This window comes from Thunnus thynnus, chromosome 16 (assembly GCF_963924715.1).
Source record: "Thunnus thynnus chromosome 16, fThuThy2.1, whole genome shotgun sequence".
NCBI lineage: Eukaryota > Metazoa > Chordata > Actinopteri > Scombriformes > Scombridae > Thunnus > Thunnus thynnus.
This window is the reverse complement of record NC_089532.1, coordinates 22,253,017-22,272,067: the sequence shown is the minus strand read 5'-3', so window position 1 is coordinate 22,272,067 and position 19,051 is coordinate 22,253,017. Positions and strand designations below refer to the sequence as shown.

At 37.4% G+C, this 19,051-nt stretch overlaps 1 protein-coding gene across 1 annotated transcript in view; it reads left to right on the top strand.

Moving 5' to 3' along the window:
* Positions 1-19,051, top strand: part of sntg2 (syntrophin, gamma 2) — an 85,413-nt gene that overhangs the window by 41,746 nt on the left and 24,616 nt on the right. The window contains exons 9-14 of the mRNA XM_067614461.1: positions 861-985; positions 8,159-8,288; positions 10,232-10,270; positions 12,027-12,143; positions 17,457-17,528; positions 17,846-18,055. Coding sequence (XP_067470562.1) covers positions 861-985; positions 8,159-8,288; positions 10,232-10,270; positions 12,027-12,143; positions 17,457-17,528; positions 17,846-18,055 — 693 coding nt within the window. The remainder of the gene's footprint in view (positions 1-860; positions 986-8,158; positions 8,289-10,231; positions 10,271-12,026; positions 12,144-17,456; positions 17,529-17,845; positions 18,056-19,051) is intronic.

Here is a 19,051-nt window from a genome sequence, read left to right as displayed (position 1 = left end):
AAAGAGTTGTCTTTTAAATTTTTTTTTTTTGTTGGACCAGCAATCCACAAACCCTAGATATATTCAATTTATGTCAGCATCTTAAATGTGATATCCACAAGAACCAGCAAATTTTGTCTTTTTTAATCTCATAAATATTTAATCAATTACCAAAGTTGTTGGTGATTAGTTTTGTCAATTTTAAAATTTAATTAGTCAACTAATTACACAACTTTGCTATGGCTAAACCTTCCTCATTGAGGCCTCTCCCTGTAGAAAGAAGAACTGACGAGAGTTGAACAATTAAAATGTTGACAACAAAAATGTGCAGTTTCATGCAGCGCTGACTCTGAGGTAAATAACTAAAATCACTGGAGAGAAGCTGCTGTATCTGATCCATCAACGCATGGTCGACATTCTTACATAACACCAGACTGACTGCTGTTGAGTGGGATTAAACCTAAGATCAAAGGACTGGAGACTAGCCCTTTAACTTTCAGTGCAGAAAAAGAACAAAATACTTTAGTACATACATACATTTGATAATTTAAGAGAAAATTACAAGTAGGAAGCAGAGGAAGTCTATGACCTCAGGTGAGACAAGCCTGCAGAGAGCAGACAGTGGGAGCTTGTGACTGTATACAATAGCAGATTAGGACTAAGGTATTAATGGTGATACAATAGGTGCTGGTGTTATACGCAGGAATTCTAAGTATCCAAATGTGTTATTTTGATGTTTACACATATCTGACCAGCCCATGTTGAGAATTCTTTGTGCATGTAAATGGTGTAATTGTTGCATTCAGGCCACATCTCAATGATCAAAGGGACTTGGTGAAAGAAGCAGGAAGCTCATTGCATTGTTCATGTATTCTACGCAGGCTCCATCTCCCCCTTCGCCCTCAGCTAATGAACCAAAGTATGAGAAACGCTGGCTGGATGCTGTCTCCCTGCCCTTGTTGATGGCCAGAGTCTCCAGATACAAAGCTGGCACAGATAAATTAAGGTAAGGGTAATCCAGCATGATATAATTCACCTCTAAGGTCCACAGTTCACTGAGCACAGTTGTTGGCTTAGCAAGCACTTTTCATTTAGGCGAGAGGATGTTAATGCCAATATCTATGCACAGGCATAAACGGCTTAAAAGGTCACTGCAGCTGTGAGGCTCTGGCTCAGAAGGTGTGACTGAGAACACTGGTCGAACTTGTAAATGCATTTGATTATTATGCCTGTCCTTTTTATATCGATCTTTTTGTCTACAGTTTGTAAACACAATTGTTTTTCTTTAAGCCTTTTTCAATCAGCATTTTTTTATTTCCAAGCATGCGGGACAAAAATAATAAACCCAATAGATGTTGTTTTACAGAAATTTCAGGAAGTGCTATTAACATTTGAGAGGTCACAGCTTACAAATACCAAGCTAATAAACATTCAGTTGTTCAGTCACGCAATTTCCTTTATTTTTCTGGACTGTTTTTCATGTAATGTTTTTCATAAATGCATGATCAGGTTTTGTGTTTTTGATTTGTTTTTGTCATTTTCACACAGTCTGCCATGGGTGGCTTTTTTGAGGCTGATTACAGTCACTAATTAGAATTGTTATCAAAGTCTCACAAGAAGAGATTGTTGACACCTTTACTGTATATAATTAGCAGGTTTATCATGTTTGACACTCGGGTAATTTTTTTTGGTCTTGATCCAACATTCCTGTGACAGTTTGGTTTTTAAATTTACGACTAAAGTTCCAGTTTGGTGTCATGAGTTTAAGTGCTTGTGCATATGCTCTAAATGCCTATGAATGTTTTTTTCTAACAAGGAGCTTAATGAAACATGTAATTTCATGTTTTGTAATTGGTTTTCATTCAAATTGGAAATTATTCTCCTCATTCATTTTACCTTATCATTTCTTGCACTCTTTAGGGCGTGTCTAGCTGCACAACTCGAGAATTGCAGGCAGGTACATAATGATAAACAAATATTGGAGCTCTGCTCTGCACATTTAATTAAAGATTCTTATTAAACTTGTTTATTGGACACCTCTTTGGGTATTATCCCATTTTAAGCTCTGGGCAACTGCCAACGATAAGGAAAGTTGTATAAAATGCTGCACTGCATTGGGGATGTCCTACTGACAGAGAGGTTAAGAGTTGTGGTCAGTTACAGCACAGCAGCTGAACACCTCAGTAGGGGAGATTCTTAAATATAAAGTCTTGAACCTGTTTTATATTTGTGTCAGTTCAAGCCTGCTGAAATGTATTACTGGGGTTACTCTAATACAGTATCATTCCACGCTAGTACTATCTTAGAGAATATAGGTTTCAATGAAATGTAGGATAATTGATATTTTAATTATAATATTAATTATTTTTCTTCATCATTTTTTTCTGGGAACAAGACAAAGCAATCAATTATAATAATAGGTGCATATCTGGTGTGCCGACTTTGTGTGCTGGAGGAGTACGTGTATGGCAGCTCATACAACTGACTTTTAATAATATATACAGTACTAGGCAAAAGTTTGGACACACTTTCTCTCTCAAGTGAATGGGAAAACTTTTGACTGGTACAGCATATTCATATATATCATTTATTTATTTAGCTAATTTTAGAGGTTTAAATACAATAAAAACAGGTTGTCATGTCAAATTATTTCTGCTTTTGATAATTTAAGAATGAGATTAAATATAAATACATTTAGAAAATAAATATTTTGATTAATAGGCCAACATGGTTAATGTGTATTTAAAAAATATTTCTAATATGAATGGTTAATATACACTTTCTTGAGTGCATCAGTGCATTTTGTAATTTTAGAAAACTAAGTATACAAAGTAAGACCGTTAAACCAAATAGTTTCTCTTCTGTGCTCATTCTAATCTTTAACAAAAAGACAGGTTCTTTCTTTTAAAGCAGTTATTCATTCAATAACATGATAACAACATTGATCAACTTAAACAAACGAGGAAAAGCCCAATTCTACAAAGTTAAAAATGCATATAAATGTATAAAATTGCAATACAAAAGGTATAGATACATAACAATCTTGTAGATTGTAAAATAATCCTGAAATTACAAGAAAACATTAGAAGTGAAATATTTATCCATAAGGTAACATAAGTAAATATAGTCACAGTGGTACAGTAGTAGACAAGTATCAGCTGATGTTAAAACAGCTGCTTTGCCTGTAGCACGGTCCACATCACTGACTGAAGACTGTTCAGATACCTCAATATGGAGTTTCTCTACAGAAGTAGAGATGCTCTTTACTTCTAGACTTTATTTTGAAGAAAATGCTTTGACACTGCAAAACAAATTCTGCAAGATGTTTGGTCCAATCAGAAGTTAAATGACTGCTAAGTGCGGGTAAAATATTGAAGAAATGTATTGAGGAGATTCGGAGCTTAGTCAGACTCAACCTAATAAGGAAATGCAGGAATAGCTGAGTTCAGTCAATAAAGATCCCTGGAGGCAGAGAGCAAGTCAATATCAGAGTTTACTCTACAAAACATGGGTGACATATCAGAATACACAAATACGGATCCAATCAATGAGGATGTTAACAGGGGTAAACAGATGTGACTCCTCTTGATATAATTATCTCCACAGGACATGGTCAGACTTAGTGTTTGCTACTTTAGGTAGATCATTTATGATGATTTTTCTTAATCCAGCCCTGTGGCTAAAAGAAAATAGTCTTTTCTCATTAACAAATACAGAAAATGTCACATTAATAACTTCCTTAACTCAACTAGAACATGGCTACACACTATAACAGAGGGTTATGTCTTCATACCCTGAGTGAAAAATTAATTTTTATTTCTTATTACTTTTTGTTGATCACAAGGTCATTAAAAATAAATGCAGCATGCTTTTTTAATATTAAATTACAGAATTAATTCAACATTTTGAAACTCCCTATTAAATAGCCATAACATGTCTTGGTTCTTTCTGAGCTCTGATCAGAAGGCAAATATAACCATCACTTAACTATCACAGTGTGGAAATAAACCTCTTCAGCTGTACACAGTCAATGTGTTGACCTAAATGTGAGGTCAAGTGTGTATTCATACCATTAATCACAAATCTGATTTTCATTCTGTTTCTTAATTAGCAAAGCGGCAAATGTCATGACACCTAGTTTATGTTTATTTTTTATTTGCATAAGAAATCAGAGTTGTATAACAGAAATTTATGGAGCCTTGACAAGTATTGTTTTACCTATGGTAATAGTTTACAAATAAATAGAAGTAACACATTAATAAATGATTAACAGTCTAATTTATGACGTATTTTGACTTTCATCAGTTTTGTTTCATGTCGTTAGATACACATTGGACGTGTGTAGCAAACTATTTGGAATTCCAAATATGAAGAAGGGCCAACTCGATTATTGCATTTCACATCATTATCTGAAGTCACTATTAGAAAAGAGTTTCCTTCTAAGTTTTGTGGCAGTTTGAGCTGAAGCTGAACCATTGAAATGAATAGGTAATGCTGTCTTAGCTTACATGGGACCTGGGTTAGGTCAGAGCAGGTTTGTGTCTATTTTTCATTTCTTTTTTCGTTTGCACAGGCCAGAATTCTTGAGTACACATTACGATAGTGTAACTGTCAGATAGGATGATTTTCTGCAAAGCTTTTTTATCCTTGGTCAATAAAGCCAGAGTGTTGGCACATTTACCGGCTGGCTCGTTAAAGACTTAAATTATTCAACAAAACGTAGGGTATTGACATAGTACATACAGGAAGCGCACCTTTTACAGCAAGAAATTATTCCATTTTGAATGGTGTTGGGGTTGGCCAGTATTATCACTTTCAGTTCCAAGGTAAAGCATAAGGAGCTGCCATTAGTGTTGATCAGAAGCTGCTGTTTACTCTAATGGCGATGTGGACTCTGCAGGCTGTATTGTTGTTGTGTCTGAAGGTTATCCAGTGTTGCTGTGATTTTTGCTGGAACGTATGCTCCTAATTGGGATGACATACAGTTTTTCCTCAAAGTTTTTCTCCCAATTACCCAATTTAAACTCTGTCCTGGTGGGGAATTGGGGAATTGTTCTTGTGTTCATTTTGAAAAAAAAAAAAAAAGAGTAGTCTGAAAACAAGGCCACATGGATAACTGACAGTGAAGAAGTAGAGAGCAAGCCTTGTTTCCTTTCTTTGCACAGATTTTTTTTTTTTTTTTGGCAAGACTAAGGTGTTAGACTAGCTCCTCATTCTGACAGTGAGGCATTCTCAGCCTTTTGTTTTAGCTGTCAAAACGGATATATTTGAAAGGAATGAAAACTTGCAAATGAATACAGCTTTGCCTACCACGCTGTGTCACCGGCTGTTTTTTAATTGCAGTAATTTGCAAACAGTATTAGCCATCAGTTATATACAAATTACTTAATTTGTCTTGATTAAAAAAATATGATATTACACTTTGATGATCTAGTCTTACACTTCTATTTCAGCTGTGTGTTATTGGTTTGATCAGTGTCATGGGTTCAAACTTAAACTTTCATCTACAGCATGCATTTCCTGGTAGGAAATCAAAAGCAAACACGTTTCTCGCATTAATTATGCTGAAAACGAAATGCCCCAAAGCTTGCCTTCTTCCCCGCCTCGCTAATCATTAGACATGGCACATTTTCTCTCTCGTTGCCATTCACACTAAAACTAACAGCTGGATTCCTCTCAAAAACACTTTCCCTCATATTTTCTTCATGTATCATTCTGCATGTTGATTGCGTAATATGTCTCTGCTCTGTCTCAATGGATTTATTACTGCCTAGTCAGCGGGCAAGGCACAATAATTTGTGCCATTGGGAACGGTGTAGATGTATGAAAGAATCCCACTCTCCCAAGATCTTATCTCTCAGTGAGGATTTCTGTCCTGCTCACTGAAGGTGGAAGGGCTTTAACAGCTCCCTCTGACTGAGGTTGTGTTTTCATGACATTGATCCGCCAGCTGCCCGTTCCTTTGATTAATCTCTGCGTTTGGAGCTCTTCATTCATTGCAGTTGCTTGCATTTCCCCCATTACTGCACGGTCTCAAAGGTTTTGCATTAATTGAAAGGGCTCTAAATGATGTACTGCAGATTCTGTAGTGTCGAATGTCATTTCATCAGCTGCTCACTTTATCTCTTCAGCACTAACTGAGAGAGTTGTACATATTTTGGTGTGAAGGTATTCTGCTTTGCAAGACAAAGCATTTAAATAAAAATAATCTAACATCCATTAGGGATGCTTTACAGTTGTACAAATCACAGCGTAAAGTTCATTTTTGTCAGGCACACTGATGCGGAAAGAATTTGCACCCTTGTTAAATCAAAAAAACAACATTTAAGTCCACTGAAAATCAGCCCTTGAGAGCCACTGGGTCAGTACACAGGCAGCAGAACATAAGATTTTAACAAGCCTATTGCAGAAACAGTATGAAAGTCATGCTCACCAGAGGATTTGTTAGGAATGCTGACTTTGTAACATCTAACCTCGAGGAACTGCTGCATGTGTGAGTGAGGGAGAACAGTTTGGTTTAGGAGCTGTCTTAGATGCTTTCTATTGTTTCCCCGTGTTTATCAGTCTTCACCTCACGTACCTCCACAACATCTCCCCACTTCTCATGTGCACTCCGTCGTGTTTGAAATTTCTCCCAGCCCTTGCAACTTTTTTCCTAATGTTGCCAATTCTCCACTCTCATGAACCGCTTAGGCGTCACATGAAAGCGCTTCCGTGTTTAGTGGTTCTTCTTGACAGCTGTCTCTGAGGCTAAAAGTGTCAGTGGCATGCAAATGCACTGAAATTAAATATCCAAAAGTATCCCCTTTTCCAGATGAGTGCGATCTCTCTTAGATGACCTCATCAACACCCCACCAGTTGAGAAATTAAATTGCGTCAGTAAAGCAGTGCACTTAGCCTCAAGGCACTCGAAAAAATTTACCCAAATGATGCTAAGTACACAATAACTTCGAACTGTTTAAAAAAGCTTGTTTCCTAAAATAATGTTGTGTAGCACCTCCTATTGTTAAAATTAGTGAAGATAAATCCAGATTAAAAACACAGGCATTTATATCTATAAAAACACTGGGTAAAATTTACCCGTATATGAAATGCATTAATTTTTGTGTGGTTTATGTTTAAACATTCAAAGTTGCTAGGCAACGGCATTCATTGGAGTGTGTGATCTGACAACTACGTCAAGTTCTTTGAAACCTGTATTCTTTAAATTATGAAACGAGCAGAGAATGACCTGCAAAAAAACCCTCACCAAGTGCCTGAAGTACAGGAAAGCTGTCTGTGGAATATGCACAGTCAAGGTGCTGAATGTGTGTAAGGGACACATATAATCAGATCTATTCAGATGAAGATGATTTAGCCTACTCGAAAAACTTTGGTTGCTTGTAAAACTTATTTTTAGTTAATTGATTATTCATTCATTTTTGTTTTGCCATGTTACCGTTTATTTATTATATTATATTATTTTTTATCCTCATTTGCCCGTTACCTTACTCTGTTTTCATGAACGGAACACCAAAGCTGTTTTAATTTATAACATGACATTGTGTTATTTATGTATATATGTATGTATATATATATATATATGTATATAAACAATGGTTTACCTCAGTAAACTTACCTCTTATTCACATATTGTTGAAATGCCTAAATTAATATTTGATTAGGTAAAATCACCCATAAGTGCAGTGGTTGTTTATTGTTATTACTGTGGCTCATTATTGTTCATGTGGGGTATTTAGGCTTCTTTGGTAATTTAAACAACATGGGTTATTTCATTATGTGATGAATGTTGTTTTTTTTTATAATATCACACCACCCAAATATGCAAATATTTCCTTTTAATGCCCATGTTCAGTGTCATTTTAGACTGATTTGCAAAGCAATTAGTGTTCTGAAGGATAAAACAAGAACAAAACATAGTTGACGATTAAACAAACTCATTCCATGACTTTAGACAATCCTTTGTGAAGACATTGCTTTAATACAAATTTATTATTAGAAATTTGCTAGCTAGGTGCACAGTTAAATTTAACCGTTGGTGGTTTTAGGTATACAGCGACTCCTGGCAGTTCCAGTGTTAAGTAACTTGAAAGTAACAAGCTGCTCCAGCTTCACTTTGTGCAATGTTACTTTCAATCTTCACCACTCCTGTCTAATTTTGACCTTTATGCTCATCCAGGTCCAACTGTTTTGAAGTCTTCGCCTTGGATGGAGCCAGCACCAATATTCTTCAATTTTGCACTGCAGCAGAAAGCACAGACTGGCTCCAAGCAATATCTACAAATATCAATGACTTGACACTGGAGAATGTAAGTCCGTTTCTAAACATGAGAGACCCTTCCATGTGAGTCGTTATTGAAAATGAAGGTGAAGAGAGTACTATTACATAATTGCATCCCTGCCACAGAATGGCTTAACATAAGCATTTTTACAGATGATTCCTTACATGATTGTTTATGATTGTTTGACAGTTATTTTAAGTAATCTAAAGGGGCAGACTTTAAATTAATAGAATCAGAAAATCACAAAAATTTTAGCCTGTTTTTTCCCTTTTACCAACTTGTGATTTTATTTATAATACCATGTTAATAAGGAAAACATTTAAACATGTTCTAAACATGTTTGGCCCACAGTTGTTACATGTGTTTTGCCCTCTTTTGATTTTTCAGAGTCACACAGACTACAGTGTAGCATGGTTTTAATAGGCCCTTCCTGACAAGCACTCATTGAGTGGCTCAGTGGCACCTCTCCCCCTCTGCTGACAAAAAGAAGCTCTCTCATACCTAATTAATGACTGCTAAGTAGTCATTCGGCATGTGCACTTCTCTCTCTCATTTCCTCCTATTTCACTTTGATTATCACACTGATGATGTGATGCATTTTTGGTAAGGATGCAGACGTGCTGTATGCCCATGCTCCTCGATTGCACAGCTGCCTTTTTTAAAAAGTGTGATTAATTCATGCCTGCATCACCTAATTACGGACGTGGAGTGTGATTGCTAAATGGCCAATCAGGATGTAATTGTGTGCCTGCTTTGGGAGAGCGGAACTTTTGTTTTAATGACCTACAATCTTTAAATAGACTCTGTGACACCCTTGGGGTCCCTCATGTCTTTTTCATGTGGATGACTGTCATCTGGCATGATGAAGGATTATTTGATGCCACTTGGGTCGTTTGATGTTTTGGAAGGGCTTAAGCAAAAAGAATAGGGCTGGTTGTTAGCGCATAATAATGGAAAGGAATTCAGGTGATACAATGTACCTTCAGTTTGTACCTGAGTTGGAATGAGCTAGGAGCAACCACCATGCTGAGACAGATATCCTGACACACCAGGGGGGGCATTCAATGTGAAAATGTTTTGCACTGGTTTGTAAAACTTTTCTGGCTGAGTGATAATTCATTCCAGAGAAAGGCGTACAACATTTTGTAAGAGCTTTTGAGATCTCCTCTTTGGTGAGTGTGTCATACCTCTTTTTCACCTCCAAGACACACATTAGAAATGTTAAAAATAGTAGCTTCACAGATAGCTTGTTAAAATTTAACAGTTTTGGAATATCCTGATGGCTGACTTTTGCTACATTCGCACTGACCTTCGCCAAGCCTATCAAATTCTCAGTAATTTTTAAAACAATGGGTCACTGATTTCAGACAGAGGCAGATGAAAACAAACTTCTAACTTCTAGCCCGCGACCATTGATTTTGTCAACTGAAATTACAACTGTTGCAGGCAGATTTGATCAGCTGTAGCTAGCTAGCTAATCAAGTTAGAGTTAGTCATTCTGGATAAAGATTGTTGATATTTGAACTAAACACCCAAACAAATACACCCCTCCCTTCGTGCTCTTTCAGAAACTCCGCCCCCCCAATTCCTGGACGTGCACTGCCAAGGCAACAACCAATAGAGAATTATGGCGTCAGCTGTAGAGTCACTTCTGTTCCTCTCACAGATTATCATGAGTGGAAAAAAATTTCTCAAGCTCAAGTGTTGAGCAGAGCTAAAATCACTGGATATTTGAAATTTACACAATCATGTTATATCTGCATCTGTTATCCTTCCTAGATTTACCTGCAGATTTGGTCAAGGGGCAGTAATGCTTTACATTTGGTGTAATGATGTTTGTGTTTGTTATTACTATCTCAACAATCTCATTAACAGTGGTTTTAAGGAGCCATGATACCTTAATGTATATTTTGTAATGATTTTTGTAATTGTGTATGTGACTGATTGTTTTCTTTTTATTTCTCTCACAGATCAAGATAGTCAACAAGTACTGCTCTTCAGATGATCAGGTATGCCAACTCTGGCCTAACTCGACATACCAGTACAACATATCTTTTTGAAAGCAGAGTGTAGTGATAATTTTGAAATTCCACTCTGACAAAAAGGAACAAGACAAAATTCTCACACTTGTTTTTCACGTTTTATTTATGCTCAGTACAAAGCACAAAGTTAGTTTGTAGTGTGCACACAGAGGAAAAAATGTTTATACCTTTTATACCTTGGAACTCTTCCCTCTTGTCAAGGCTGCTTCTTTCAGTAAACATCCTTATCTGGTTTTGTTCCCATCTAAGGTACTCTGGCAATCTTGCTACCCTCTGATGCACCGTTTTAGCCTTGGTTTTTCTAAACGGTTAAAAGTCAGCAAATTTTCTGCTTACATTCCCAAAGACCAAGATATCTTTGGTCATACACATTCCATGAACCTAAAGTTCTCTCAGTTAAAAGTTACATGGTAAGATTCAGACTGATCAAACACAGTGGAAATGAACCATGATTACATGTGCTGTAACTGTATTCAGACATGTGCAATAAAGTATTCAAACTTGATTATATGTGTAGTATGTGTAATTTCCTTCACTACAAGCACAACAGTTTCATGATATCAATGCAGACAGTCATAAGTACACCAGATTCTCACTATTGAAATTAGTGTAATATCTCACTATTGCATGGATTGACATTTGGCATTGAGTTTACATGGATACAGATATCCCTGGTGCCCAAACAATGAATGTTGATGCTATTTGGTGATCCACTGACTTTTTATCTAGCACTATCATCAGGTCAAATGTTATTTTGTCCAATACTTTGGTTTATGATCAAATACCAGCACATTCCCAACAGCCTCAATTGTTCTTTGTGTTTAGTGTAAATGGTAGCATGCTAACATGCCAACATTTGATGATATGATAAACATTTTACCTGCTAAAAATCAACATGTTAGCATTGTCATTGTGAGGATGCTAGCATGCTGATGTTAGCATTTAGTTCAAAGCACAGCTGTGCCAAAGTACAGCCTTACAGAGCTGCTAGCATGGCTGTAGACTGTCGATAAAATTTTTCTCCATTAGAAACTATCATAGACATATGCTGGTTTGAAGGTAGTTTTCAGTTTGCTTTCCATGGAGATCCCTTTACAAGCTAGCTTCCCACTCAGCCTTCTCTGTAGGAAGTATTAAAGAGGTGTACAGAATTGCATCATCAGCATACAACCGCAGCTGTTGTAGCAGCTCTGGACTGAATTTATATATGGTAGTATGCCAAATAAATACAGTTATTCAGGCAAATGAAACATTTTGTAACACATATTCATCATTGAGATGGGCGCAGTTGTGTCATGCTGTTTATCAGTTTGAGTAAAACCTCATTCATACTGTAGGTGAGATGGTATTTTCAGGAAGAAGTCCAGGCAAACATGCAGACATTGATATATTGTTAATCACTAGATTTAGGAGTGAGTGTAGCAGATGAAGCAGTATAGTACATACAGTACAGATATGCTGCTTAGAGGAGAGCAGAGAAACTTCCCAAGTCAATCTTGGGTAGATCAAAGCTACATTGTTGCATTGCAGCTGGGACTGCAGCACCACTACAGTGGGGTATCTTTTAAGTGTATCATTATGAAGCTGCCTCACTGCAGCTCTTGTTTAATGCATTTTCTCTGACAGTGCACTTTTGTTATTCTTAAGTACAGATTTTTATTGTGTATTATAATCACAATTTTAAATGGTAAAACAGTGTAAATCTCATCCTCTTCATCTGCAGATTGTTCACATGGGCTGGGCAAGTGAAAGCACTGAGGGCAGCGCTGCTGGTCGAACTTCAGCATTCAAGTTCCTGGCACTGAGAGGACCATATTTTTATATCTTCAGAAGTCCCCCGGTAATTAATATTTCATAATTTTCCTTTTCCATTTGGCCTGTATGATTTGGGGTAAGTGAAACTGGTATGCATAGTTTGGTGTTGTGGCACAAGTCTGAGTGAGATCTGTATCTTTGAAACAAACAATATGAAATGATTTTGTTCAAACTCTGATGGATATCACACCCAAAAAACAGGTGCGTGATGATTAATTAGTACCATGGATTCTGCTCAGCATAAGAATTTGTTCAGTGGCTTTTTGAATTTGTTTTTGCTCACTGATCTGTGATTGTCCCACAACGTGCTGCTTGGTTTGTTATTGAAACAAGTTGGGGTATGCTTCAGTTATAATTGAATAAGCGAAGACAAGCATGCAGTAGCAGGTGATGAATTTATATTTGTTGAGTTTATGTCTGACTGCTAGGTCATAGTGAAGAGAGATGTACTAAAGACAGTCATATTTTTTTACAATTGGATGTGCTTGAGCAAGATTTGACTTTCGCCAAGGTTCAAGTATGAAATCAATGATGAATCTTCTGCCATTTTGGCCCTTAAAGCTGCAATTACTATTTCAGCCAGGCACTAAATCTGGGGATTTTACTGTCATCTGGTTGAAGGTGTAATAATCAACAAAATGAACTGATTCAGGGTTTGGTTAGACTGCTGCAAAAATTGTTATTATACCCATTATAATATATTTAATAGAGCATTATCTTATCTTGTAACTGTAACTATAAGCAAACACATGTATTCTTCCCTTGCTGACATTAATGGGGCCATATTACACCCCTTTTCCACAAGTGAACGCAGTTCCCTGGGGTCTTAATAAAATGTGTCTGACGTGCTTTGGTCAAAACACCACAAGGATCAAGCACCACAGCAGCCTTCTCATCCCGTCTAAACAGCCCTGTTCAGAACAGCCAGTTTGAGTGTAATCCCAGAAGTTTAAAAAATAAACTCCTCCTGCTGGCAAACTGCTCCAGATCAGAGCAGAATCGGGTGTTTATTCCTCCGGAAGATGAGACAGCAGCAGCAGCAGCGATGCAGGACACTTCGGCTCTGCTCCCCAGCCATCTCTCTCCTGCAGAGCTCACCGGGGCTCAGCAGCTGTCTGTCGGCAAGCAGTGGTTCTATCCCCAAGTCCAGCCCTGCAATACCCATGAATTTTTTGCCCATACCTTAGTTTAGCATCATGTGATGTAAGAGGAGGCATCAAATCTGAATGACTTGATGAAATCACAAGCGTACAGAGCAAGCCAGCCCCCTACCAAACTGACTGGGTGGTCTTATTTCACAGTTTGTCTGTTAGTAGGCATATCAGAGACCCAAATATTGGCGCGAATATAAGGCGACCCTGATTATAAGATGACCCCCTTTTACAATAACTGATTTTGGAAAAACAACATTAATGTTACTTTTTGAATATAACTTACATCATAGTATAGTTACATAATAATGATAATAATAATGATAATATCTTTATTTATATAGCACCTTTAAAAACAGAGTTTACAAAGTGCTTTGAAAATAATATGCATACATACTCACACACTCTCTTGCCAGGCTCTTAGAAGTGGTCAAAATTGTTTTCTCCAGCAGTTAGCATTTATAAGACTGCCTGTTTGTCTATTTGAGCTCCTTATAATCTGTGACAGTGGTATTTGGCAGCTTGACATATTCCGTTTCTGCAGTAGAGACGTCAGAAGATGCTTTGGACTTGTTTTCACTCATCGTGAATTTATTTCCTCCGTGGCAGAAAAACATGTTACACGAGCCTTCAGAAACTCCTGCAGGTTAAACTGGACTAATGTAACACTTTAAGTGCTGACTGACTTTAACACACTCACTACAAAGAGACTTTAAGACACTTGCTAGCCTAGAAACAATTAATGCTACTAGTCGGTTTTACACCGCTACTTTATCTATTTAAAAAGAATATCTAATGTTGTGAACACATAACTGTTTAGCTGTTAGGGGAGTGTGTATGCAAATAGACTTGACATGGGTAACTGGTCAAAAATATTCTCAGTGGTTAACAGATTAATGGTTAACCGTTGACATTCCTTGTTGGAGGGCTTTTGTCACCATTTAACACTCTTACAAACTATTGTGGCTCACCTTTTGTGGTCTGAAGGTTCCCAGATGTACTTTTGTGCAGGTTTTGGTAGGTAGCTGTTTTACTGACTATAACAGGTTTTCCATCATATTCAAGCTGCACATTAAAGACAGACTTCAGCCTTTGGTTTCGGGGCCTCGTCCAATTCCAAGTGTTTCCTATTCCTCTCAGTTAGGCTTTATAAACTGTAATATTTGGAGGACTGTGTGTTTCAGGAAAGGAGTTCTCACCTTGTGGGCAATGCTGAAATTCAGTATCTGACGGGTTTGATGTGGCCTCCAATGCAGCATTGTCTTTGCCCCTCCTCTCAAATCAGGGAAATTGCACAAGGATAATGAAGATGATAGGTCTATATAGATTTCAAACTCACCATGTCACCATGATTCAAGCTTAAAAGCCATCCCCTGAGCAGTCTCTCTGTTCAGGCTGAATAGCTTGGTAGCGTAAGATGGTCATAGCCTTCCCTCAGGAGTACTGTGACATAGAGCTCTCAGGGTCTCTCCACACTAAGGTTAACACTTTACACACACTAGGGCTCCATGATCGACCAGGCAAAAGTAATTTTTTTTTCTGGAGGTTTTCTGCCACTGCTTCCCTTTAATATGCCACTGACATCAGCCTCTTTAGAGAAGATAAAATTGCCTTATCAAGCCAGGATAATGTCCTAAATGTAGGTGAACATCAATTATGTGTCTGATGGAAACTAGTGTATTGCATCTTGAGTTCTGTCTCCTACAATCTGCTAGAGTCTCCAGCACTAGGTCACAGATGACTTCCTCTTGTGTAGCATATTATACGGTTGTCCGAATGGCAATTCCCACATCAATGCTGTTTGTAAGATTAGAGATGGTCACTCCAGTTGTTTGTTGCCTTGGCAGGGACAAGAGTCTGGTCTTGTTTAAGCACAGACTCTCAAAATGGGTTTGTTGATACCGTCAACCAGGCCTATGAGGGGGCGGGCTGTCTTTCATTCTACTAAGGGCCATGACTGCAGCAAAGAGAGAACTATCACTGTTGGATATTTGTTTAACAGCAGCTGCATTTTCTCCTGAGACCTCAGTTATCAATGTTCTGTTCCGTAGTATCCGAAGTCTTGTTCAAATTATAAAATACCCATGCATATTCAGAGGCAAGTAATCTGCTTTTGATAAATATTTTCCTTTCTAAACATTTCTAAACCATCATCTACCTTCTACAAAGGTCTAACATAAGAGAACAACCTTAATTAACCAAATATACTTGGAGAAAGTTTCCTAAATGCTGCAGGAAATGTGAGTGGCGAAATTGGATTTTCCTGATGCAGAAACTGAAGTCTCTCTGAGATGGGGGTAAACTAAAAAATACTTTTTTGTGTTTCTTTTAGTTGTGGTTTAACAAAAAAGAAAAAAAACCTTCAGCCTGGGAGTAGATAAGAGGTGCAGTAAACTTCACCTGAATACAGAACAATTGCAGACATAAAAGGTATAGCTTTACCTGATATAGTCACTTGGGGCCAACAAATCCTTTTGACAAGGTGTTAGTGACAGAAGTCATCAGTCATGATTTTAACAGATAGCATTAAAAATGGATTTATTGTGGAGTCACTGAAATTATAGTTCCATGAACTGAAGGAATTATGCAGCTGGTGGATTGTGAAATGCCAGACCTGTCCTCTGGCTTTTGTTTAACTATGGCAGTAGCCAATATCCCTGAGGTAGAGAGGACTTGCGTATTCACTAGAATAGCACTGATGCATAACTTAACACACACACCTCGGTAAACAAAAATGACTGAGTAGCCTCTTGTCAGTCTAAGTTAAGAAGTTAGTGTGTGTGCAACCTTAAAATTGTGCTCACTACTTAGGGTAGTATACTGCAAACTTCTATCACAGCCATTCATTTGAACTGTGGGAGATTATATGTTAGAGCAAGGTTTATCGTGTTCAAATTTTTACGATAAAAACATTACTATAATGTTTGTGTCAGAGCTACAACAATTAGTCAATTAATCAATTAATCAATTAGCGCTGAGTGGGCTTCTTCTTCAGCATCTCTCCACAAACACGGGCTATAGAAAGCCCACATCCCAGTGTTACCTACCCAGCTATTGCAATCTGCCATCATGCATTTCTTTTATTGGTATTTCTGAAAATGTGAAACGTGTTCCTGGAGTTTACCATCTATATTCTACAGTGAGTTTCTACAGCACTCACACTCAAAGTTAAACCTTCATTATCTTAGCAATGTTGAATAATGAGTTATCGTCAACAGTGGTTAGCAAATTTTTGTCAGCATAGAGAAGAACTAAAGCTCCCCCCAAAACATGTACATGTACATCATTGCAACTTGGTTTCTTTTATATCCATTGTTTTCATTTAATCTGCCAATGCCATCTTCTAATGACATTTCTCCAACTTTTTAGCTGTAATCTCTTTCGCTCCTCTCTGTCCTGCTGTTGTTACAGCCATGTCTGAACTAGCTGCAACCACTCGGCTCACCCACGAACTCACCTCCTAGCAGGCAAAACTCAATACTAAAAATGAACAATGGCTCTATTCTATTCTATTCAAGTGTCCCAGTAAGACATGACAGTGTGAAAGTGAGCCAGCATGCACAATTCAACCATCATTCATTTTATTATTTACACCTGTGCTTTTCCTACTGTGAGATGTCCAAATATCTCTTGACCTTTTCGGTCAAGCTGGTGATCTTTTATCTACAATGTTCTATGGTTGTAGCAGTGTTTGTTAAAGGCAGCTAAAAAAAGAACATAAGCAATGGTATTACACAGTTTTTCAAACCCTTTACCCTTACAAAACAAACTTGAGTAAGATTATGTTCCAGGGCTGGATTATTAGTCATTTGCATTATTACATATTTAAAAGTGATTTATGACTGAGGATTTCTCACTTTTGGAACAAAACCTGGAAGTTGTCTCTCTAAAGTAAAAAAAATATTTGATGGATGTTTCTGTCCTTGAGCTATTCTCTTGTCCATTCCCTGGTTGTTGCGTTACTCTGAGACTGTGCACCATCTGTACTTGTTACACTACTGGAGTGTAACAAAATGGTAAATCCATTTTGTTCACAGACACTGGCAGTCATCCAGCTATTCACCAAACTTCTTGTGTAACTTTCATTTGCATTCAATATTTGGATAAGGTGGTGCTGCTAACAGGTGCAAAAAAAAAAGCTTGTTTTGATGCTTACTCTTCACCTCACCTTGGTGTTTATTCCTCAGATCAATGCCGCTGACTGGGGACAAGCTGAAACAACATATAACCTCTATGAGGTTCTTTTCAAGGTTCACAAGGTATGTTAAGAGCAGGGTGCTGTGATGTGCAATGATGGCTGTTAGAATTTTTATCACTGCAGTTTCATCTCAGTATAGATGGATGTTTTTTCCCTTTTGTAGCAGATAGAGAGAGGCGTGTTTCTGTGAGCCTACTAAACAAGGCTCTCTTGGCCTGAGGTGATATTCCTCATCCACAAACCAGAAGGGATAGACTTTCATTTAAATGGAGAACTGAGAAATTTATTCTATATTTCACTCACTAAATGAAGCACTAAAAATGAAGAGACAACAAAACGTATTCCCCAACATGTAACACTTAAAATTTTGTGTTACAGCTGTGGATGGCAGAGGACTGCTGGCTCCAGGCGAGGCTCTACTTAGGGCTGGAGCATTCACCTGAGCAGCAGGACAATGACTCGTTGTGCTTCAGTATTCTGGTCGGCCATGGCCAGAGCCACACCTTCAGGGTAGAGCTGGCCACTGACCTGGCTATCTGGGAGAAGTCCTTCCAAAGAGCTGTCTTCTTGGAAGTGCAGCGAATACGAGTGAGTATTTTCACATGTGACACGTTACTGAAGTAAAGAGTAAAATTTTCTGGGTTCCACTCTGATTAAAGGGCTTCTTAAAGCAGAATAACATTTCACTCCACCTTTTCCCAACTTTAAAGAGGTAAAATGTAGCATTTGATGATTTTTGCAATGGAGACCAGAATTCTCATCTCTCATCTCACTATCAACAGCCCCGTTTTGTGTGCTGTAGTTTGTTTTTTAGAGCCAGAAGGCAGATAAAGTACAATCAACAGCTTGAGATAACAGCTGATGTGCATTCTGCAGAATACAAAGGTTGACAAAGCCTCAACAAACAAAAAAAGAGCAATATTGTATTGAATTGCATTAAATTGCACTGTAAGTGTTCTTATTATTGTGTCCAATCCTGCACATATCCATTGTGTTGATATAAAAAGTGTTGCCCAAGTGATCCCCATTAGCTGCTGTATCACAAGGGTCCATACAAAAATATACACAGTTACAATACAAATCAACACCACTTACACACAACTCACGGTTACATAATGACAAAACAATGCAACACCCAACAGCTACACTCATTTAAACATTTAGTTAACAGATGATGATGACATGATATCCATATGATACATGCAGTGTAACATTTGATACAACATTAAATACAGAACAAGAAGACAAGTGCCACAAAAATAATTAGTACTATAATAAAAACTATCATAATAACAATGACCAAAAAGCAAAAATTGTTTAACTGTATTTGAAGTCTCCTCTCTGAAGATGCTTTTTGAATATTTTAAAACTGGACACTATTTTTTTTAAATCTGTCAAGGGAGTGAATTTTTCATACATTGTTCAATATGTATGTATGTATATATATATATATATATATATATATGCTGGTATATGAGTTTCTTCTTTATATAAACTGCCCTTTTGTTGCATATAAGCAGACAGTGACCTAAATATAACTTATTATCCATTCTGTTTGTTTAGTTTTTGTCAAAGTTGAGCTTT